The sequence below is a fragment of the Homarus americanus genome, unplaced genomic scaffold (genome assembly GCF_018991925.1).
Source record: "Homarus americanus isolate GMGI-L3 unplaced genomic scaffold, GMGI_Hamer_2.0 scaffold23598, whole genome shotgun sequence".
Classification (NCBI taxonomy): Eukaryota; Metazoa; Arthropoda; class Malacostraca; order Decapoda; family Nephropidae; genus Homarus; species Homarus americanus.
The window spans coordinates 3,907,866-3,932,861 of NW_024731054.1; the positions used below are offsets into that span (position 1 = coordinate 3,907,866).

Consider the following 24,996-nt stretch of genomic DNA (forward strand, 5'->3'; position numbering starts at 1 on the left):
CCATTTTAACTGTTAAGGTCTATCTCATGTCCCGTAGATAACACAGTGGAGAGTTTATAAGGCGGTAGCCGAGGGGTAATGGCTCTCAGTAGAAGGCGGCGACGAAGGGCAGAGACTGGTAAGGTTCTTGAGTTCTGTTACACACACACACACACACACATACATACATACAAGCATTAACTGGTATGGTTCTTTTTTTTGACACAAAGGAAACGTTACATATACTTCTTGGGTTCTATTCGATGCAAAAAAAAAATACTCTAAAGATTCTGGAATTCTACAAGACACAGGAAACTCTTTGTAAGGTTCTGCAGTTCTGATACACAAGAACTGATTCAAAAGTTTCTGTACGTCTCCTGAAACGACTGGTAAGGTCTTGTTAGATTGACCAAGTTAGAGGCAATAGAACTTTGAAATAAGTTCTAATATATTTTACAATGAATATGACTTTTGTTAGGTTTTTATACTATGTTACTGACAATTGAACTTTTATTTAGGTTCTGGCCAGATGTTAGGGACAACTTCTACTAAGGTTTTGGCATTGGGCGTTTCTAGCAAGCTTCTCTTAGCTACAATAGAACGTGTAGAAAGGTTCTATTGGTGACAAAGAAAACTAAAATACTATAAATTTTTGGGTTCAGTCAGAGGCAGTAGAACTTCGAGTACGGTTTTATGATTTTATCAGAAACTAGAATTACCAGTAAGGTTCTGGATTCTGTAGGAAATACTAAAACATCTAGTAAAGTTCTGAGTCCCTGAGAGAATCTACAACTATCAACATGGTTCTGGTCCTCTGTAAGCGATACCAGAATTAGTTCTGATATTCCGGGGTTCTGTAAGAGGCATTAGACTGACTAGTAAAGTCCTGAGGTTGTACAGGAAACTTCAGAATCAGTACTTTGAGTTCTAAGGTTCTGTAATAGGTAATCAAATGACTAATGCAGTTTCAGGGTTCTTTTAGAAACCCCTAATTAGGTTTTGTGGTTTTATGTAATACCTGAACCACTATTAAGATTCTGAGGTTCTATTAGAAACTAGAACTACAAGTATAGTTCTGGTGGTCAGTTCTTGGTTGTCATTAATGACTTTTAAAACCAGGAAACAAAAGTGATACAGTACGTGTGTGTCTCCTATACAGGTAGTCTATGCATGTATATGTATTTGCGTATGTGCAGTGTATCTGTGTATAATGTGTACTCACCTCCATATATGCATCTGTGTGTGCTTGTATTGCATAATGTAAGTGTATGTGTATCGTACGTTTGAGTTTGCATGATCACTGCCTGTATGTGTGTAAATGCACTGCATGTGCATGTGTACAAGTATATGCACTGTGAGCAACTGTAATACATTTTGGGTATATGTGCATGGTATGCGTGTGTCTAAGTGTACATGCATTGCTTAAGTGTTTAGGTAAATTGCATGTACTGTACAGTAGTACATATGAGTTTATATCCTTCGTGTGTGTGTGTGTGCGTATTTTGCAGGTATGTGTAGCTGTTTTTGAGTATGTATACAAGCATATATACATGTATGTACTGTATGAGTGCAGTAAATTACACAGGCATCAGAGCCATGCATTAATATCAAGTGTTTCCTTGAAGATAATCGTATTGATAAGCGAAACATTTCCTCTCCCCATTGTGTAATGATAAGGATGGACGTGAACTACTGATGAGATTGAATCACGTGCTCAGGAACTGGTACGGCCGAAATTCATAAGAATGGAGGAACTGCAGCTTGCCTATTGGCCCATAATGAGCAGTCCCATTTACACCCAACCCCTATTGCTCATATATCCATCCAACTTAAGTTTTAAGCTATCGAGCGTATTCGCGTTAATGATGAGGTTTGGTAACTTGTTCCACTCGTCCACTACTCTATTTCCAAACAAATGCTTACCAATTTCGCGCCTAAATCTAAATTTGTCTAATTTAAAACCAATGTTACGAGTTCGCTTGTAATGTCACCATTGTTTATCCCTGACTTCCATTTATACATCTTTATCATATCGCCCCTCACTCCACGTCTCTCGAGGGAGTACAGATTAAGATGCTTTAACATGTCTCTGTACTCAAGGTTCCTAATGCCCGGGATTAGTCTTGTCATTCTCTGAATTTTTTCTATGGATTCTATATCCATTATGTAATACGGTGACCAAATCTGAACTGCGTAATCCAAGTGAAGTCCCACAAGCGCAAGATTTAGTTTAGGATGACCTCGCACGTCTTGTAACTAACACTCCTTTGTATGAACCCAAGTACTTTATTAGCCTTGTTTCGAGCAAATACACATTGTTTACTTGGATTAAGATTCTTACTTAATATTACTCCTTAGTCTTTCTCACAGACAGATTTCTCTATAACATCGTTGTTTAACTGGTATCTGGTTTCTCTGTTTACATCTCCTTGACTAAGTACTTTACATTTGTCCACATTGAATTTCATCTGCCATTTTTCAGACCATTCGAAAAATTTGTTTAGATATTCCTGTAGTTTTGCGGAGTCCTCGTCAGATTTAATTGTATAATACGGACACGAAGTAGTACCTTAAGCTGTGTATTCTTATATGACTATTAATTATGTATAGTAAAGTATTACAAGACATGTGTTAATCCTATGTAATGTTTCCATTTATTATGCACCATGTTACGTATATGTATTATCATATTTACATATTATGTATTCAGCTTGTGAACGCTGGCATCTGTGCATGCCAGCGCGGAGTGATACAGAGAGTGGAGGTCGCTAGTCCTTATGGCGTGGAAGTCACATAGTCTATTTGTTCCTATATATTTGTCTCCCGTACGAGAATAAGAACCTATTTTCAAGATAACAAGTGTTTGCGTATACCCTCAGTAGTGTAGAACATTTTGGGGGTATCAAAGACAGACATAGATGGCGCGGTGAGATTTCTCAGCGAGATACAGAGTGAATTTTGCCTTCCCGCCGGACTGTGTTGTTAATGGCGTCTCGTCTTCAGCTTCGCCAAGGATTTACAGCAAGACTACAAGCCTCGGGACTTACAGTGTTGTGAAGTGCTATGCTGTGTTAAGTGCTGTGCTGTGAAGTGAAGTGTTCTGTGAAGTGCTGTGTTGTGTATTTTAATCAGATTTGTCTGTGCAAACTGCAGTCAGATGACTGAGGGAGCTGCCCAGCAGTACATCCCCTCCTGCCCATGGTCATTGTGTGACTGAGCAGCGAGCAGTAAGACAACTTCATTTCAGTTGCGACTTGCGCCGAGCTGCCTCTACGTCTGGCAGCGCGCCAAGCCTCCCGGCAGCGAGCCATACACACACATGCACTCACAAGCCCACTTTATATTAAATTTTTGTGTATTACTTTAAACTTCTGTAATTCTGTGCATAGATTACGAGGGGTTGACCCGGTTTCTTGCACAGACAGAGTACAGAAGCTGTCAGCATGTCTCACAGGGATAAAAATGATACCCTGGACGATGGGGTTATGAGTTTAAGTTTGGGAGATCTCTCCCCACCCACACTAAAGCCCCAAGCTCCCCACATTGGCAACGCCCAATCCCCGACAGAATCTCCTCGTTCGTCGCGAGCAAGCTCTCCTGCGGTGCCTGCATCCAAGGATCTCCTTCAACTGATTAAGTGGATGGAAACTTCTCGACGCCAGGACTATGTTGCAAGGAGAGAAGAGGAAGAAATTCGGTACAGAGAGTCTGAAAGACTACGCCACGAAGATGAACAAAGACTCAGAGAACTAGAAAATATACGTAGAAGTGAGGATGACCTGAGAAGAAGAGAGGATCAAGCCAGATTTGAAGCCTTGATTTCCCTGTTAGCCTCCCCACAACGATCTACTGTACAAGATTCTTCTGCTACTACTAATGCTGATACGACTAGACGTACTGGTACCTCACCTCCCAGAGTCGGTTCAACAATTCCTCAAAAGACTGCAACACAAACGCCTCCCTCTCTGAAGTCTGACGCTTCTTATCAGATATTTCGGGAATGGCGTCGACGTTGGCAAGACTATGCAACAATGGTTGACCTGTCAAGTTTACCACAGCCTAAACAGATGATACAGCTTCGTATATGCCTGTCCTTAGAGACAACGTACTCTCGAGCACACACACTTCAAGTGCCTCCTACGACAACTCTGACTGTAGAGGCCGTGCTTGACAAGTTACAGGAACATGTTAAGGGACAGCGCAACGAAGCACTTAGAAGAAGAGAACTCCTCCAACGTAAGCAGCTTGATGGAGAATCTTTTGATGTATTTTTTGTAAGACTGAAAAGATGTTCAGAGGAAGTTGATGTTTGTCCTGGAAATTCTCAAGTTTGTAAAGAGAACAACTCAAGACAATTATTTTAACGGGTATTCGAGATGAAGAGCTAGTTCAGCGTCTCATTTCACTTGACCCCACATCCTCCCTTCAAGATGTTACAAAATGTCGAGCGTACGAGGCCGCCAGGTGTGCGACTTCAGCTTTGCGTTCACAACCTGACCAGGTGAGGGCGGTGTCTATCCTACAGAAAGGGTAAGAAGCAGCAAGGTAACCCCACCCCTCACCCTCCAGCTACACCTTCAGCAGCAGCTTTGTGTAACAGCTGCGCGAGACAGCATGATGCCTCCCAGTGCCCAGCTGCTCAAAGCGTGTGCAGAAGTTGCGACCGTCAGGGTCACTGGGCTTAAACAGTCAAGTGCCCCGCTAGCAAAGTTCAGTGCAGACTTTGTGGTCGTGTGGGCCATTATGACAAATGTTGTCGTAAGAAGACACAGAAAGGACACCACCAAGGATCCAAGAGGTCATCCTCAGGTAGTGCTGGCGCGCCCCCTCCTTCTGGCAAGCATCAAGACGCTGTGTCCAGTAGTTCCTGCCGTCGTGTACATTGTTCCACAGACACGAAGCCCCAGCACATCAGCGTCGTCATTTCTCACGGTAACTTGTCATCCAGTCTTCAGATGTTACCTGACACCGGTGCTGACGTCTCAGTAATTGGTCCACAACACTTAGCAAGTTTGGGAATACCCCGGAGCAACCTACAGCCCCCTCCTCAGACAACGAAACTGACAGCTGATGGTTCCAAGATGGCTCCAGCTTTGGGATCTTTCTGGGCTACTCTTACCTTTGGTAAGCAGTCTAGCTCAGCCCGGATTAATGTTCATGATGGGATCCCGACTCCGCTTTTATCATATGGCCATTGTCAAGAGTTGGCCATTATTTCCAAGGAATTCCCCAAACCTATTTTAAAGGTCACCCATGTCAACAGGTTGAAGGCACTCCCTATCTTTACTAACACGTCCCCTTCTGCGGACTTGTTTGTTACATGGAACTGGAATATGAGAAATAGTGTCACACCTTGCTGTGGGAGGAGCAAGTTTTCAACCCAATTACGTGTCTCAGATACAAAAGTTGAGCACAAACAAATTCTGACTTAGCAAAGATCATAACAAGTCCTACATTTTCTAACTCAGTGAAGAGAGCGTCTAGCTGACATGAATGGTCTGACCAAGTGTCAGAAAAAATTACAACATCATCTAAATATACTACACAACCAGGCCAATTGGCCGTGACTTGTGACATCAGCCCTTGAAAGGTAGCAGGGGCATTGCAAAGCCCAAAAGGCATAACATTAAATTTATAGGTCTTCCCTATGTCAAAAAACTGGATATGTCTTTAACACAACGGGTCAATGGTACTTGCCAAAACCCTCGAAGGCACTCAATCTTAGAGAGGAACTTGGCGTTCCCGATTGCTTCGATGCAGTCGTCGACTGTTGGTAGAGGGAAGCTGTCCTTGCTGGTGACGGCGTTGACCGTGAGGAAGTCAATGCAGAATCGAAGAGTGCCGTCCTTCTTTGGTACTAGAGTGACTGGTGAGCACCACTCGCTGGTAGGGAGCCTGCTTGATAGGCTTAGCAGAACCAACAACATCATGCACCACGGCAGTGGTACAGCCAGGCCGGTCTTGGAAGACAAGAGGATGTTGTTGGATGGCGGCTAGCACGTCAGCTCTCTGGTGTCCCGGTAGACTTGCCCTTTCTTTTTACGTTTCTTTCTCACCGTCTACCAAGGAAGTGTCAACGCAACCACAGGAACTGGATCATCAGCAACAAATGGGGGTGCTCGGCGTGTGTGGCACAGCTTGATGGTGTTGACGTGACATAAGCGCTGTAGTCGGCGCCTGTCAGGGGTAGAGATAATATAATTCGTGGGGCTTACCTTCTTCACCACTCTATGGCCCACTGAACTTCGCATGGAGCGGCTGTCCATGTCTCGGCAAGAGAACGAGAACTTGATCTATCTGGAACGGTGTCTGGCACGCTTGTCGTACCATGTCTTGGTCTGCGACTGCTAAGTGGTCTACGGCAAGGCTCCAACATCTTAGAAGCTTCTCTAACATCTCCTACCAAACTTAATACACTAATGCTCTCTTTACTACTACCTAACAATGAACTATTCCCAACTCTGTTAGGGCTTCCTTGAAAACTTTTCCTACAAAATATGAAGCACCGTCCGTTTGAACACGGTACAGCAACCCGAAGTGACTAAACAGGTCAAACAAACATTTAACAAGGGCCTTAGCAGTAACTTTCCTAAGAGGTACAGCATGCAAGTACCTAGTGGAGGTATTAATGACTAAATAAATATTCAAACCCACTAGAAGTTTTAAGCAGAGGGCCTACAATATCACACTATATTGTTGTAAAGGGCTCAGGTACGTGAGGTACTCTTACAAGTAGAATAGCTCGATTGGCTTTGCCTACCTTTTGACAAATATGACATCTCTCCTCATGCCTGGCCAATAGAACTTTCTGGCCAGCCTGTTGAACGTCTTTCGGACACCTTGATGTCCAGAAAAGCGACTGTTATGGGCCAGAGCTAGAACATGTTATCTGTAAGTGTGTGGGAGAACTATTAGAGTGATAGACGCCCAGTCCGCGTCTTCCTCTGACATACAGTAGTCGGTGGGGGCCAGCGGCGGCACAAAACACCGTTTTGACCGAAATATCTCGTGGTAGGGCCTGAAACATTGGCAGGATCGGACACCAGGTCAAACAAGAGCCGTAATGAATCGTCTTGCTCTTGCGCAGCTATTTAAGCAACTCTCCCGGTCACAGCATTAACTGCGGGAGAAATGTCTTGGAAGCAATTGAGTTAGCAAAAAGTCCTTCTAAGGACAGTGAATCATCTACATCAGGAGTTACATTATGATCATTAGTCATCAACATAAAACGAGTCACAGCACACAAAGGGAAAACACCGGGCATATCATCTTCAAACATAAGAACATAAGAACATAAGAAAGTGGGATACTGCAGGAGGCCGACTGGCCCATACAGGGCAGATCCCTTTCACACCAATCCCAGCACTTCCATGTGCCTATCCAACTTCGTCTTGAAGCTCCCTAGCGTCCCCGATCCTACTATAGCACTCGGTAGCCTATTCCACATATCCACAACTCTATTACCAAACCAGTGCTTGCCTATATCCTTTCTGAATCGGAATTTATCTAATTTAAAGCCATTTGTTCTAGTTATTTCGTTATTACTGAGCTTCAGAACATCTTCCATTTTACCCTTGTTAATCCCACTTACCCACTTGTACACCTCTATCATATCTCCCCTAACTCTACGCCTCTCTAATGAATGTAAGCCTAAGCTTTTCAGCAAATCGTTACCGAGTATGAGGTCCACTCTAGCAACAAGGAGACTCGACACGTACTAACACAGGCAGCTCGTGCTCACCGGCTACGTTTAGCTATACCTGAAAAACCAAAGGAGCTGCACCTTTACCCCAAAGGGCGCCCAAAACGACGTTTTGTCAGTCTTCCTCGCCGCAACAACACCCTCTGTGATGAGAGTTTGGAGACAACCCGAGTCTCTCAAAATAGTGACTGGTGTTTCGACACCATCAACTTCTACCGTGCCTTGTGACAAAAAGGGACGAAAGGTACCAACGTCTGGGTCCTTCCCAAAACTCTCCTGGAAAAGGTCAAAGTCTCGTGAGGCGAGAACCGAAACTGCAACCTCTCGTGCTTCACCTTATTTGGCTGGGGCCTTGTCCAACAAAATTCCGCCTTATGACCCGGATTTTCACAGAAACTACAAGTAAATTTTGAAATTAGGACGCCCCATTAGATGGCGAACGAGTCCCAGCTCCTCCTGTCATGCACAAAATTATTACGCACAAAGTAACCATTGTTAGTCCTTCCATGCCTCAAAACAAATCCATCAGCATGCTTAGAAAAAAAAATATCACAAGTGTCAAAAGGTCGTTAGTGAATCCTGGCAAGGTCGCCAAAACTGTTACGCCGTCTCTTAATTTACTTAAATATCCAGGTTCTAGGCGTAACCAAACAAAAAAGTGAAGTAAATTAAAAGGGAATAAATATAAATACAGTAAACCTTTAAGAATTTAATTAATTAAATATTAACACAAGAACCTCGTAGGCTGTCAACAAATTGATTCACCATCGAAACTTTTACGACACAAATGATACTAAACATCGAAACATCTAAAGAATAAATATAAAGCATTGGATTACGTTAACACTGCATAAACATATAAAAACTAACACTGAAATTAACTAACGTGAAACCAACACTAAATTACTTAAATGTAACTAAGCAAATACTGATGGACATAAATAGAGACATAAATAGGTACTCACATAGATATACCACATTGGTGGCGACAGGAACAACACAAATAAATTAAGTATGAGAAACAGGTGACGAGTGTCACTCAAAGGATGTGAACTGTATGACAAGAGGACTGAACTAACTCCGGCAGTTGGTGGGTCCTATATATAAGGTCGGCTCCCGCCTCGCGACCCGCCGGTGGGTCGTTTAACGATGCAGATGGTCGTTAGAGAACAAAGAATACTTGTTACAAAACTAAATAAAGAAATCAGATGGGCTTGAACAAATAATGACAGTTAAAACCTTAACAGCACAGGGTAAAGTGACTAGAATATATAATAGTAAATTTAACACATCATTACAGGAATAATATGGAACATGGAAGCATGTTATATAAAAAAAATAGAAAAATACGACACGGTCGTAACACCATCCACACCCCTCGTTTGATTCCCCCCCCCCCGCCTACAAGGAGCTAGTTAGACAAGAGCTTGACTCCATGGTTGCTCAGGGAATCATCAAGCCGGCCGGAGACGAACCTTCACCTTGGTGCCACCCTCTCGTCCCCGTCGCCAAACCTCGTGGTGGAGTACGAATCACCACCGATCTATCAAAACTTAACCAGCAAGTTTCCCGTCCAGCCCACCCTTCACCCACACCCTTCGCAGCTGTTCGAAATGTGGACCCGAAGGCGAAGTTTTTTACAACGATGGACGCCTTATGTGGTTATTGGCAGATCGAGTTGGCCGAAGAAGACCAGCATTTGTCTACATTCATCACACCATAAGGAAGATATCAGTATTGCAGAGGCCCCATGGGATTTGCCACTACGGGCGATGCATTCTGTCAACGTGGTGACGCGGCCCTTCAAGGAGTCACGAATTGTGTCAAGGTGGTTGATGATATTTTACTCCATGACGAAGACTACTGTACCCACCTCTTCCGAATATATGAAGTTCTCACCAGATGTCGAAGGTACAGGATTACCCCTCAACGCTGACAAGTTTGTAGTCGCCGCACCATCAGTGAACTTATGTGGGTGCACTCTCTCAGCATCAGGTATCGCAGCTGACCCGGAGAAATTAAGTGGAATCAGGGATTTTCCAACCCCTGCCAACCTGACAGACCTCCGTTCTTTTTTGGGTCTGGTCAATCAGCTGGCTGAATTTTCACCTGACATCTCCGCCGCAGCCCAGCCGTTACGCCCCCTGCTGAGCCCCAGGAGGACATTCCTGTGGAGCCCAGATCATCAAGAGGCCTTCCAGCGAGTCAAGCAGACCCTCTTAGGTCCACCTGTCCTCGCCTGTTGCGACCCAGCCCTACCCACCGTCCTCCAGACTGACGCCTCCAGACTCTACGGCGTTGGTTACGCCCTTCTGCAGGACCATGGCGGTGGACAACTCCACTTAATTCAGTGTGGATCCCGGTTCCTGACGGACGCCGAGACCCGATATGCCACGATTGAGCTGGAGATGTTGGCTGTTGTCTGGGCGATGGCGAAGTGCCGCTTCTACCTGATAAGACTTCAGCACTTCACCCTCTTCACGGATCATCGCCCTCTTGTACCTATTATCAATCACTACTCTTTGGATGCAGTAGAGAATCCTCGCCTTCAACGTTTGAAAAAGAAACTCTCGCCTTATCTCTTCACGGCTGTGTGGCGTGCAGGTAAGCTGCTGTGCAACCCGGATGCTCTGTCCCGCACCCCTGTCAGTCGCCCCACCCCAGAGGACGAGATGTTGTGTTCTACAGCTGCCGCATCCCTCAAGTCAGTAGTCTCATTGAAGGCCGTCTTCACATCAGAAGAGTCTACAGCACCGGATGCAGACAAGACCCTTGAAGATCTCCGCACCACAGCCCGGGCCGACCCTTCCTACATCCGGCTCGTCGACTGTGTGTCCCAGGGATTTCCATCTAACCGACACGACCTTCATGAATCGCTACTCCCGTACTGGAAGATACGCGAGGACCTCTATTGTGACGGAGACTTCGTCTTGTATGGTCCACGAGTAGTCATTCCTGCTGCCCTACGCCGCCGTACCTTGACCCACCTTCACGACAGCCATCGAGGAGTGGAGGCCACCAAGCGACGGGCGAAGCAGACTGTATTTTGGCCCGGAATCGACGCGGACATTGCAAGTACCGTCCTTGCCTGTGAGCCGTGCCAGATTCTGCAACCCAGCCAGCAACAGGAACCTTTAATGTGCGACGATAACCCTTCAAGACCCTTTGAGTCTGTATCGGCCGACTTCTTTGCAGCAGCAGGGAAGTCCTTCCTCGTCATTGCCGACCGATTGTCTGGATGGCCTGTTGTCGTCCCCTGTGGTAGTGATACAACGGCTACTGCTACCATCTGGAATTTCAGACATTACTTCAGAGAAGTTGGTGTTCTCCTCCGTCTCAGGACTGATGGAGGACCCCAGTTCATCAGCCACGAGTTCCGGGACCTCATGGACCGTTGGGAAGTCCGTCATGTCGTGACCTCTCCCCACTACCCCCAGGCAAATGGACACGCTGAAGCCGCAGTCAAGACTGTGAAACACCTGATCCTTAAGGTGTCACCCTCAGGAAATATCGACTGCGAGGACTTCGATCGAGGTTTGTTGGAGTTACGCAACACCCCGAACTTCACCGGACGCTCCCCAGCCCAGGTTCTGTATGGACATCATCTCAGGTCTTGTGTTCCTGCCCACCCGAAGTCTTTTTCTCAAGAATGGCAAGCCAAGACTGAAGAATGTGACCGCCATGCAGCAGAACGAGCCGCAGATGTCGCTGCTCGGTACGACTGTCATGCCCGCCCCCTTCCCAGGTTGAGTATCGGCCAGCAGGTCAGGATTCAAGATCCGGTATCTCACCACTGGGACAAGGTTGGGGTTGTCATGGGTATTGGCCGGTCCAGGGACTACCAAGTGCGTCTTCCTAGTGGTAGAGTATGGTGGAGGAACCGTCGTTTCCAGCGACCTGTAGAGCTGCCTAGTGTTGACCCTTCCCCAGTAGAGTCCCCTAATGTTGATGTCTTTACAGTAAATCCATCTCCACCTTGTGTTTCTGCCCTGGTACTCGGCAGGGACAAGTTGTTGGAGCTTCCAATAACTTGATGACAAGACCATTGACTCTTCAGGTTTCTATGCCCTTGATTCTTCAGGCTTCTATGCCCTTGACTCTTCAGGCTTCTATGCCTTTGACTCTTCAGGCTCCTACGCCCTTAACTCATGAGACATAAAGGCAAGCATGAACTTAGCATGCTTCCCTGTTGGGCACTGTAAACGCTTCTGCGCTTCACCTTACACAAGGATGTAGGGGAGTGTCCAATAAAAAAAAAAAAAAATACACACACTATTTTAGTGTCATCAGCAAATTTACTTATGTTGTTGTCTACGCCTATATCTATGTCGTTTATGTATATAATAAATAATAATGGTCCAAGTACTGAGCCCTGGGGTACTCCACTAGTGATTCTACCCCAATCGGATTTAGTGCCGTTAATGCTCACTCGCTCTTTCTGAAAACTTCCGCCGAACTTCAACAACATTGCGGGGACTCTAGCAACAGCATTCACCGCATTTAACACTTCACCCCAGGCATGGTTTTTGAATTGAAGTGTACATCTACTAGAGTCCAACTTCCCTAAAATCATTTCTTTTCTTTTGGTCACCTCAGACACAATAGCGTATACTTCAGCCTCACTGAAATTTGGCCGTCTCTTCTTGGCTGGTGGTCCTTCCATGTTTACAAAATAATAATATGTGCGTCGCTCTCAGCTGATTTCTCCTTCTCTTGTGATTGGTTGATGATTTTGTTAACTGAGCGCTGATTGGCCAACTAGCTCCTGCACTGACATCTACCTTCCGACAAGAGAACTTAATTTACAGGGCAAACACTAGAGTTATGAAAACTTACGAAAGGCTTACGGAACTGTAATTAAATTTTGAGTATACTAGATTTACGGTACTGTAAAGATTCGACAATATATGGTACTGTATCATGCTGAAAGACGTAACTTATGAGGTGTTTTGAGTATCAGGCCCCTGTAACCACGCCCTAATCCATTTTAGAATATCTCCTCCAATGCCACGAGCCTCCACTTTTCTTATTAGTCTTTCTTGGGGGACTGTCGAAGGCTTTGCTAAAGTCTAGATATACCACATCATAGTCACACCCGTCGTCCACTGATTCGAAAACAGCTGCAAAGAATGTTAATAGATTAGTTAGACATGAACGCCCTCTTGTGAAGCCATGTTGGGATTCATTGATCAACTTGTGCTTCTCCAGGTGATCTCGAATAGAGTTTGGACAGTAGTTAGAGGATATTGATCTATCTCCCTTCTTGAAAATCGGTATTACATTCGCTAACCTCCAGGATTCTGGTAATACACCCGTTTTTAAGGATATGTTACACGACTTTGCGAAGGGGATACTAAGCTCTTCCTTACATTCCTTTAATACTCTGGCAAGTATCTCATTGGGACCTGGTGACTTATTAGGCTTCAGTTTGTCTATTTGCTGGTCACTACTAACTCGCTTAATCTATTTCTTCACTACTTCTGTGTATATAGTCGGTGCCTCGGGTATCATGTTTACAATTTCGGTGGTGAATACTGTTGAAATATATTTATTCAGATTATTGCTCATTTCTCCGTCGTTATCAGTTAGCTCACCGGTATCTGACTGTACTGGTCCAATCTTTTCTCGTGTTTTAGTTTGATACATTTGATAAAATCCCTTGAGGTTTGACTTCGCCCCCTTTGCTACTTTCAGTTCATTATTCCTCTTTACTTTTCTTATCTCGGTCTTAATCCTACTGGCCAATACCTTATAATAATCTCTGAGGTAAACGTCAACACGATTTATTCTTCTACCTATAGCCTTCCTTTTGTTATAAATTATGTTGTATTTAGCTGACGAGTGTTGCTTTTCGTTATAAACGATGGTTTAGTGACCACTGCTTTTCATCATAAATTATATCATAATCTACATTTAAATAATTATATAATACAAAGAAAAGAAATATGAGTAAATTGATGTCTACAATCTCTCTTCTCGTACAGGACGCCAAAGTAAATGAATGCCAGAGATAATAGTAACCAGGGAATGTTGTGCGCAGTTGTACGTTGTTGTTGCTCTCAGCTAAGACGCTCACAGACAACTGACTGAGGAACTTATTGCCTCATTTGCTCTCTCACTCGCTAAATGAAAGGTTGACTGGCATTTCTAATTTCCCGAATGGTTCATTTACTGACTCAATGATTGACTGATTAACCAACTAACCGATTTATTAACGCTAACCAAATGACTGCCAGACTGATCCACTGACTTAATGAATAATAATTTAATGATGCTACTCATTCAATTGAACACATGAAAAATGGTTTAGCAATAATTATATTTTTAAATAAATCATGAATAAATACACAAAATATGTTATCTAATTTATAAAACAAAACAAATTGAATTTTTGTTTTATTTCAATGAGATAACTTTTACCTTTTAATAATAATCTTCTCACTTTTTCAGTGTTAGGAGGGAGACATCACCAAGAGGCGCAACACGAGTAAAGAGAACATACAACAATAATAAAATTGGCCTTAAAAGACTGCACACAAATAGAAAAACCTTAAATGACAAGTAAATAGTTCACACATCAAAATAAAGTATGGAATGAATAATAGGGAAGAATACTGAACTAAACTTAATACACTGAACTCTACAATAAACCCTAAACTGAAGACAAAATCCCAAAACGAAACGTCAAACACTGAATCTCAGCCTGAACGCAAACGACCCGAGAAACTGTAGAGAACGCCAATTAAAACCACGCATCAATCAGGAAGAGGAACCCCACGTAAACAAAATGAGCAAAATGAGTGTATTCGGTGCTAAGGCCGGGGCGCTGACGCTAATGGCCGTCGTGTCGCTTCTCGTGTCCCTCCTGCCTCTGTACATCCGCAAGAAACTCCTGAGCAGGATTCACGGCGACAAGAGCCAGGTGAGAGTAATCCTTGTGTGTAGTTCAACGATAGTGGTCCCTCGTTATATTTAAATGATAGAGGATTGTAACCTAAAGATAAGCCCCCCTCAGCTCATTTCATCTTTGGATTAATCACACTAACCTAACCTAACCTAATATATCAGGTGAAAATGAACTGGGAAAGTCTAACCTTCAGGTAATCCTTTTAACCCACCTTTATTGAAATGAAAAGAGGGTTAACCGAACCTAACCTAACCTAAATGTCCTAAGTAAACCCAAATGGTGGGGAGGATTTATTAATCTGTTCTTTGTAGATTTAGTAGACTAGTATCAACAGAGATGCCGCAGTTTAATGTTTCCGAAATCTGAGACAGACTCAGAAAAAAAAAATAATAATAACAAAAATGAATTAATTTTTGTGGATTGTGTCTCCCTATTGTACGAGCGCCATAGGACCCTCTCTAGCACCCCTAACCAGGAATCCCATATCATCTAAGTTACAAAAATTTAGGCTACACTAGCAAACTTCCCATTATCCTTGAAATCATTGCAGCAGTCACCCCTATTTCACTGTCGTTTTCTATGGTGTGCGATACCAAGTCTTTGTTTACCACTTACAGACAATACTCGGTGGGTGTCGTTGTTTACCACTTACAGACAATACTCACTGGGTGTCTTTGTTTACCACTTACAGACAATACTCAGTAGGTGTCTTTGTTTACCACTTACAGATAATACTCACTGGGTGTCTTTGTTTACCACTTACAGACAATACTCACTGGGTGTCTTTGTTTACCACTTACAGACAATACTCACTGGGTGTCTTTGTTTACCACTTACAGACAATACTCAGTAGGTGTCTTTGTTTACCACTTACAGATAATACTCACTGGGTGTCTTTGTTTACCACTTACAGACAATACTCACTGGGTGTCTTTGTTTACCACTTACAGACAATACTCAGTAGGTGTCTATGTTTACCACCTACAGACAATACTCACTGGGTGTCTTTGTTTACCACCTACAGACAATACTCAGTAGGTGTCTTTGTTTACCACCTACAGACAATACTCACTGGGTGTCTTTGTTTACCACTTACAGACAATACTCAGTAGGTGTCTTTGTTTACCACCTACAGACAATACTCACTGGGTGTCTTTGTTTACCACTTACAGACAATACTCAGTAGGTGTCTTTGTTTACCACTTACAGACAATACTCACTGGGTGTCTTTGTTTACCACCTATAGACAATACTCACTGGGTGTCTTTGTTTACCACCTACAGACAATACTCACTGGGTGTCTTTGTTTACCACTTACAGACAATACTCACTGGGTGTCTTTGCTTACCACCTATAGACAATACTCACTGGGTGTCTTTGTTTACCACTTACAGACAATACTCACTGGGTGTCTTTGTTTACCACCTATAGACAATACTCACTGGGTGTCTTTGTTTACCACCTACAGACAATACTCAGTAGGTGTCTTTGTTTACCACTTACAGACAATACTCACTGGGTGTCTTTGTTTACCACATACAGACAATACTCACTGGGTGTCTTTGTTTACCACTTACAGACAATACTCACTGGGTGTCTTTGTTTACCACTTACAGATAATACTCACTGGGTGTCTTTGTTTACCACTTACAGACAATACTCACTGGGTGTCTTTGTTTACCACTTACAGACAATACTCACTGGGTGTCTTTGTTTACCACTTACAGACAATACTCACTGACTTTGTTCACTTACAGACAATACTCACTGGGTGTCTTTGTTTACCACAGACAATACTCAGGTGTCTTTGTTACCACTTACAGACAATACTCACTGGGTGTCTTTGTTTACCACTTACAGACAATACTCACTGGGTGTCTTTGTTTACCACTTACAGATAATACTCACTGGGTGTCTTTGTTTACCACTTACAGACAATACTCAGTAGGTGTCTTTGTTTACCACCTACAGACAATACTCACTGGGTGTCTTTGTTTACCACTTACAGACAATACTCAGTAGGTGTCTTTGTTTACCACCTACAGACAATACTCACTGGGTGTCTTTGTTTACCACCTACAGACAATACTCAGTAGGTGTCTTTGTTTACCACCTACAGACAATACTCACTGGGTGTCTTTGTTTACCACTTACAGACAATACTCAGTAGGTGTCTTTGTTTACCACTTACAGACAATACTCACTGGGTGTCTTTGTTTACCACCTATAGACAATACTCACTGGGTGTCTTTGTTTACCACCTACAGACAATACTCACTGGGTGTCTTTGTTTACCACTTACAGATAATACTCACTGGGTGTCTTTGTTTACCACTTACAGACAATACTCACTGGGTGTCTTTGTTTACCACTTACAGATAATACTCACTGGGTGTCTTTGTTTACCACCTACAGACAATACTCACTGGGTGTCTTTGTTTACCACCTACAGACAATACTCACTGGGTGTCTTTGTTTACCACCTACAGACAATACTCGATGGGTGTCTTTGTTTACCACTTACAGACAATACTCACTGGGTGTCTTTGTTTACCACTTACAGATAATACTCACTGCGTCTTTGTTTACCACACTTACAGACAATACTCACTGCGTCTTTGGTTACCACTTACAGATAACACTCACTGCGTCTTTTGCTTTACCACCCAGACACACACTCACTGGGTGTCTTTGTTTACCACCTACAGACAATACTCACTGGGTGTCTTTGTTTACCACCTACAGACAATACTCACTGGGTGTCTTTGTTTACCACCTACAGACAATACTCGATGGGTGTCTTTGTTTACCTCCTACAGACAATACTCAGTGGGTGTCTTTGTTTACCACCTACAGACAATACTCACTGGGTGTCTTTGTTTAATACTTACAGGCAATACTCAGTGGGTGTCTGTGCTTCGGTGGCGGAGTACTCATGGCCACAGTCTTCCTACACCTTCTGCCGGAGACGGAGGAGAACTATGAATACGCCATGGATGCCGGGTACATGAGGAGGATCTCCTACCCCATAGCGCAGCTGATTCTCTGCTCCGGGTTTTTCTTCGTGTATCTGATGGAGGAACTCATCCACAGCTTTTTTGATCCTGACCACCAGCAGTCTTCAACCAGTGGCAGTGGAGTTCTTGATGGGTGCAAGAATGAGACGTTTGAAGGTGAAGACTGTTGCCAAAGGCCCACAGAGAGTGATATCCAAAGGCACAATGTTCACACTATACCACACCACCACCATGCTGGGAATATGAACAACAGCACGTCCGTGATGGAGGCTGTGGTGGTGGTGGCGGCCCTCTCCTTCCACAGCATCATGGAAGGCCTGGCTATCGGTCTCGAAGACAACATCACAGACGTCTGGATCCTCTTCGGTGGTGTTAGTGCTCATAAGTTCATCATTGCATTCAGCATCTCCATGGAACTACTGGAGGTCGGGTTGACATTCTGGCCTTTCTTGGCCTCCATGATCACTTTCTCCTTGGCCTCTCCAATCGGCGGCTTCATAGGATGTCTCGTGCTGTCTCTCTCAACTACAGAAACAGGAGCAAGCGTCCTCGTTCCCAACGTCCTGCAGTCAATCGCTGGAGGCACGATCTTGTATGTGACCTTCTGTGAGGTTCTGGAGAGGGAACGAACCAAGAATACCGGAGGCTGGTTACGGCTCTTGACTCTTGTACTGGGTTTCTGTGTGATGGCAGGATTGCAGTGCTTGGACAAAGATGAAGAAAAAGAATCGTGCGATATGACCACACCTGAAACCTTCAAAGCTGTGATGGATGAAACTACGTTTTGAGGGCCAGTTGCTCCTGAACCATAGTATCCCGAAGTTCTCATGACAATGAAGCTGAGATGTAATAGTTCGAACAATATTTCAAAGCAACCTGTGATTCCCAAGACTGTTGTAAGAACAGTTTTTCAATTATTGTTTCACCTATTGGTTGTTAAAGAAGGAATTCATAAATTTAGACTTCGTAAATATTACGTATATCCTCGTGAACCTGCCACTTAGGCTCTGGAGTAATGCATACAGTCGAGACTTCTCATACCAGGCTATGGCAAGTGATTCATTCAGGGTTCTCAGTGTTGTTCGTGCTCATATTAACCCCTGACTCATGGCTTCACGATAATGAATTAATATGAAACAGGAGTGTGAATTCTTTAGACAGTTTAAATTTTAATAACTATTCTGAGATTCTCCTTCCATGTGACACTAGGGAATACACAGCCATCTTAGAGAGGGCAAAGCGGAGAACAGAGGAAAATTCCCTGGATAAATAAAAAACCTTTCACATACTGATAGGCTGGGAACTGAAAATATCTTAACTGCTGGAGGAGTACTAGGCGTGGCAAAAAGTGACACACCTATAAGGTTGGGATTCGCTTATAACTCCTCAAATGATTGAGGACATAATAGTTATACGAATGTTAAGATCCAAAGAAAAATAAACCAGGTATCCTTGAGAGATGAAGCCAGGAAGGATCTCACACATCAGACTCATTGACTCTGTAGAATTGAGCAGTTTTATTGGGCTATTATGCAACAGGTTAGGTTAGGTTAGGTTTACTTGGACATAACAGATATGACTACCATGTTCTCTTTAGGGAATCAATTGGTCACCCAATATTTGAAGCAGTGATGTCTGCCAAGAGATTTTAATTTATTCATGTCAACACCAAAGGTGTAGATTTGCTGTAGTAAGGGACCTCTCTGAACACTTCAACACACACTGAAGTTCAGTTTTACAGCCTGATGATTACTTGACAGTTGATGAAACTTGTATGGGTGTGGGACTCGAATAGGTTTCCGACAATATAACAAGAGCAAGACGGTCCGGTATGGCCTTCTGTATAAATATTTTAACGCTGTTAGATACACCTTTACTTTCAGGACGATAGTGTGTTATGCCGAGGCACAATTTAGTGTTATAATTTTTGTGAACTAGATATACTTTTTATTTTCTTTTCCAAGCAGCAGTTATTTTGGCAGGTTTTGGGATATTTTTTTTGTATGTATTGATGTATTACCTATGTAAGAAATTTCTAGAATGTACTGCATCATTTTTGTTATGATTTACTTATGTGTTGTAGGCCTAGATCATTCTAGAACTTTCCGGGCGTATATCGTTTCGACCTGCAACGCCTGGATGGTGCTAGGATGCTCTGGGCGTCTGATGAGAGGTATATTAGCGCCAGCGAGCTGCTTCCAGGAAAAAACTCGCCAGTTTCTGCTCAGTGTCAAGTACAAACCTAGTGACGGCTATAAATAATTGTTGTGCAAGTATTGTGGAATTGTCGTTAGCTATATAAAGTGAAAAGACTAAGGAATTGTACACTGGTTCTGAACAGTTTTGTGAAGATTTAGTGATTATTAAAGAAGCATACAGGTCACAACTGTGTTTCTGTTACCTGGTGGAAATCTACCTGCCGTTGTTGTTTTGTCTGTACACTGATACACTTGTGATATATCTTGCAGCTGGTAAGCTACAAGGGGGTTCGTAACGAGTGTATTCTGGTAAACCTACTGAAGAACCTGGATCACATAACATACAGGGTACTGTTGTTACTGTCAAAGCTCTTGTAAACCAGTTGAAGAGTTGTGTAGATATAAGAGGTAGGACTATTACTCTGGATAGGTTGTACACCAGCAGTGCCGGATTTAGACCTGTGGAGGCCCATGGGCAGCCTCTTTGTGGAGGCCCCCCTCATTATAACTACCCAAGAGGGTGGGGTGGCGAGTGAAGCGAGCCTAAACATCTGGGAGTTCCGGGGCGCGCTGTAAGCCCCAGGGAAAATTTTGAAATTTGAACACTTCTTTGGAGAATTTTGAAGCCATATGCAGTTATATTGTGGAAATTAGAACGTTGAGAAATTTTTAATTAACTGTATATTTATTGATAGTGTACAAATTCTCAACACACACACACACACAAAAGTGAGACATGACTGGAGTCATTCATGTGGTTTCAAGTCGACCAGTCCTGATATGTGGAGGCCCCAGATTCAGGAGGCCCACTTTGCCCACTCCTGAATCCGGCCCTGTACACCAGTGTGGAATTGTATGACTGGCTCCTGTCAGAAGGTACGACTGCCATAGGTACTATTAATGATGATGGGAAAGGTATACCCCAGAAATACAAGCTACAACTGGAAGACAAGACAAATCATATGAAGTTTACTGGAAAAAAATGGTAAATTCTGTTTGAACTCCTACGCAATACATACAGAGACTACGGGCATGTAAAACGTTATGCTCCTCGGTACGGTACCTCCTCTGCTAGGAATTACCAACGATGGCAGTCGAAATAAACCAGCTACCTATAAACTGTATGACTTCACTAAGGCAGGCACAGACATTGTTGACCAAAGGACAATATTTTACACTGTCAACACTAAATCACTGAGGTGGACTGTCATTGCTTTCTCTTACATACTTCATACTGTCAAAGTAAATTCACAGACAGTTTTTTTCACTGAACACAAATATTAACCCCAGAAGATTAAATTCATTCACATATGGATGGAGTTGGTGAAATCTCTGTGTAATCCATAAATGGAGCAAAGAAGGTTGGTTGTTAATTTGCCAAAGAGTAGCATTGCTAAGATCAATATTATACTTGGTAATACAGTACCTGCCCCCGTGGTTATGCCTGACGAGCTTCATTCTTACGGGTCAGAAAAGAGAGGTAGATGTAAAACATGCTTATAGTCTACATTACGTTGGGTATTCTGCTAAGTATGCTAAAAGTAGCAAGTGCCGTAGTCAGTGTCAATTACGTCAAAGTTCAATTTGTCAAGACCATCTAAAACATATATGTTGCAGTTGCTGTGGTAAGCTACACGTTTAGTGAAACGTTGACAACAATGTTCTTTCCAGGTTTTTTTAAAAGCCCAACCCACCGCTTTTGTTTGGTACATTAAATCATCAGTGTAGAGTTCCCAAACATTTTATTTGCAGTAATAAATCCTGATGAGAGGAAATGCTTTTATTATTAACTTATTTTGCATGCAACTCTCTTCGTAGGTAAAATGGCACAGAATGCTCCCAATTAAGCAGAAAAGTGGTAAGTTGCACAAACTGTACCAGTAAAATTCAATACTGTAATGTTATGTACTCAATATCTTTACTGTTATTTACTTTCTAATGTTTATAAGGCGACTTTATATTCTAATATTTCGTTGAAATTACTTACCTTTAGACTAAATGTTCATCTTTTTTTAAATTTAACAGGTGTAAGACATTATTATCATCAAGGTGACAGGTGTAAGACATTATTATCATCAAGGTGACAGGTGTAAGACATTATTATCATCAAGGTGACAGGAGTAAGACATTATTATCATCAAGGTGACAGGTGTAAGACATTATTATCAAGGTGACAGGAGTAAGACATTATCATCATCAAGGTGACAGGTGTAAGACATTATTATCATCAAGATGACAGGTGTAAGACATAATCATCATCAAGGTGACAGGTGTAAGACATTATAATCATCAAGGTGACAGGTGTGTAGACATTATCATCATCATTATCAAGGTGACAAGTGTAAGACATTATCATCATCAAGGTGACAGGTGTAAGACATTATCATCATCAAGGTGACATATAACACCACCCATCATTACTACATATAACACCATCCATCATCACTATATATAACAACATCCATCATCACTACATATAACACCACCCATCATAACTACATATAACACCATCCATCACTATATATAACATCCACCAATCATCACTACATATAACACCATCATTCATCACGACATATAACACCATCCATCATCACTACATATAACAACATCCATCATCACTATATATAACACCATCCATCATCACTACATATAACACCATCCATCATCACAATATATAACACCATCCATCACTATATATAACATCCACCAATCATCACTACATATAACACCATCATTCATCACGACATATAACACCATCCATCATCACTACATATAACACCATCCATCATCACTACATATAACACCATCCATCATCACCACACATAACACCATCCATCATCACTACATATAACATCATCCATCATCACTACATATAACACCATCCATCATCACTACATATAACACCATCCATCATCACTACATATAATATCATACATCATCACTACATATAACACCATCCATCATCACTACATATAACACCATCCATCATCACTACATATAACACCATCCATCATCACTACATATAACATCATCCATCATCACTATATATAACACCATCCATCATCACTATACTGTATATAACACCACCCATCATCATTACATATAACACCATCCTTCATCACTATGTATAACACCATACATTATCACTATATATCACATCATCCATCATCACTACATATAATACCATCCATTATCACTACATATAACACCATCCATCATCACTACACAAAACACCACCCATCATCACTACATATAACACCATCCATCATCACTATATATAAAACACCATCCATCATCACTACATATAACACCATCCATCATCACTATATATAACACCACCAATCATCACTATATATAACATCATCCATCATCACTATATATAATACCACCCATCATCACTACATATAACACCATCCATCATCACTATATATAAAACACCATCCATCATCACTACATATAACACCATCCATCATCACTATATATAACACCACCAATCATCACTATATATAACATCATCCATCATCACTACATATAACACCATTCATCATCACTACATATAACACCACCCATAATTAATACATATAACACCATCCATCATCACTATATATAAAACACCATCCATCATCACTATATATAACACCATCCATCATCACTATACTGTATATAACATCATCCATCATCACTACATATACTTCCATCCATCATCACTGCATATAATACCATTAATCATCACTACATATAACACCATCCATCATCACTAAATATAACACCACCCATCATCACTACATATAATACCATTAATCATCACTACATATAACACCATCCATCATCACTAAATATAACACCACCCATCATCACTACATATAACACCATCCATCATCACTATATTTAACATCATCCATCATCACTACATATAATACCATCCATCATCACTACATATAACACCATCCATCATCACTACATATAACACCACCCATCATCACTATATATAACATCATCCATCATCACTTCATATAATACCATTAATCATCACTACATATAACACCATCCATCATCACTACATATAACACCACCCATCATCACTACATATAACACCATCCATCATCACAATATTTAACATCATCCATCATCACTACATATAATACCATCCATCATCACTACATATAACACCATCCATCATCACTACATATAACACCACCCATCATCACTATAGATAACATCATCCATCATCACTATATATAACATCATCAATCATCACTACATATAACACCATCCATCATCACTACATATAACACCATCCCTCATCACTAAATATAACACCATCCATCATCACTATATATAACACCATCCATCATCACTATATATAACATCATCCATCATCACTACATATAACACCATCCATCATCACTACATATAACACCATCCATCATCACTATATATAACACCATTCATCATCACTATATATAACATCATCCATCATCACTACATATAATAACATCCATCATCAATACATATAACACCATCCATCATCACTACATATAACGCCATCCATCATCACTACATATAACACCATCCATCATCACTGCCCTGTAACGCCGTCATCGTCACTACATGTAACGTCATCTTCATCACTACATATAGCATCATCCATCATTACTACATATAACACCATCCATCATCACTACATATAACATCATCATCTATCATCACTACATATAACACCATCCATCATCACTACATATAGCATCATCCATCATTACTACATATAACACCATCCATCATCACTACATATAACACCATCCATCATCACTACATATAACACCATCCATCATCACTACATATATTATCATCCATCACTACATATAACACCATCCATCATCACTACATATAACACCATCCAACATCACTACATATAACACCACCCAGCATCACTATACTGTATATAACAACATCCATCATCACTACACTACATGAGGTACACTATCCACACTACACATGGTACGCTGTTGACACTACACATGGTACGCTGTCTACACCATACTACACATTGCACACCGTTTATACTGCACAAGGTACACTATCCACACTACACGTGGTACACTCTCTGCACTACATATGGTACACACTACACACGGTATACTGTCTACACTACACATGGTATACTGTCTACACTACACGTGGTACACTGTTTAT

The 24,996-nt window shown here is 42.1% G+C and overlaps 1 protein-coding gene across 1 annotated transcript; it reads left to right on the forward strand.

Annotated features, from left to right (window-relative positions):
* The first annotated feature begins 21 nt into the window (after positions 1-21).
* Positions 22-19,988, forward strand: LOC121867525 (protein zntD-like). The gene is made up of 3 exons (XM_042367512.1): positions 22-118; positions 14,132-14,603; positions 17,482-19,988. The coding sequence occupies exons 2-3, from the start codon at positions 14,469-14,471 to the stop codon at positions 18,391-18,393; spliced, it is 1,047 nt and encodes a 348-aa protein (XP_042223446.1). The 5' UTR covers positions 22-118; positions 14,132-14,468; the 3' UTR covers positions 18,394-19,988.
* The last annotated feature ends 5,008 nt before the right edge of the window (positions 19,989-24,996 follow it).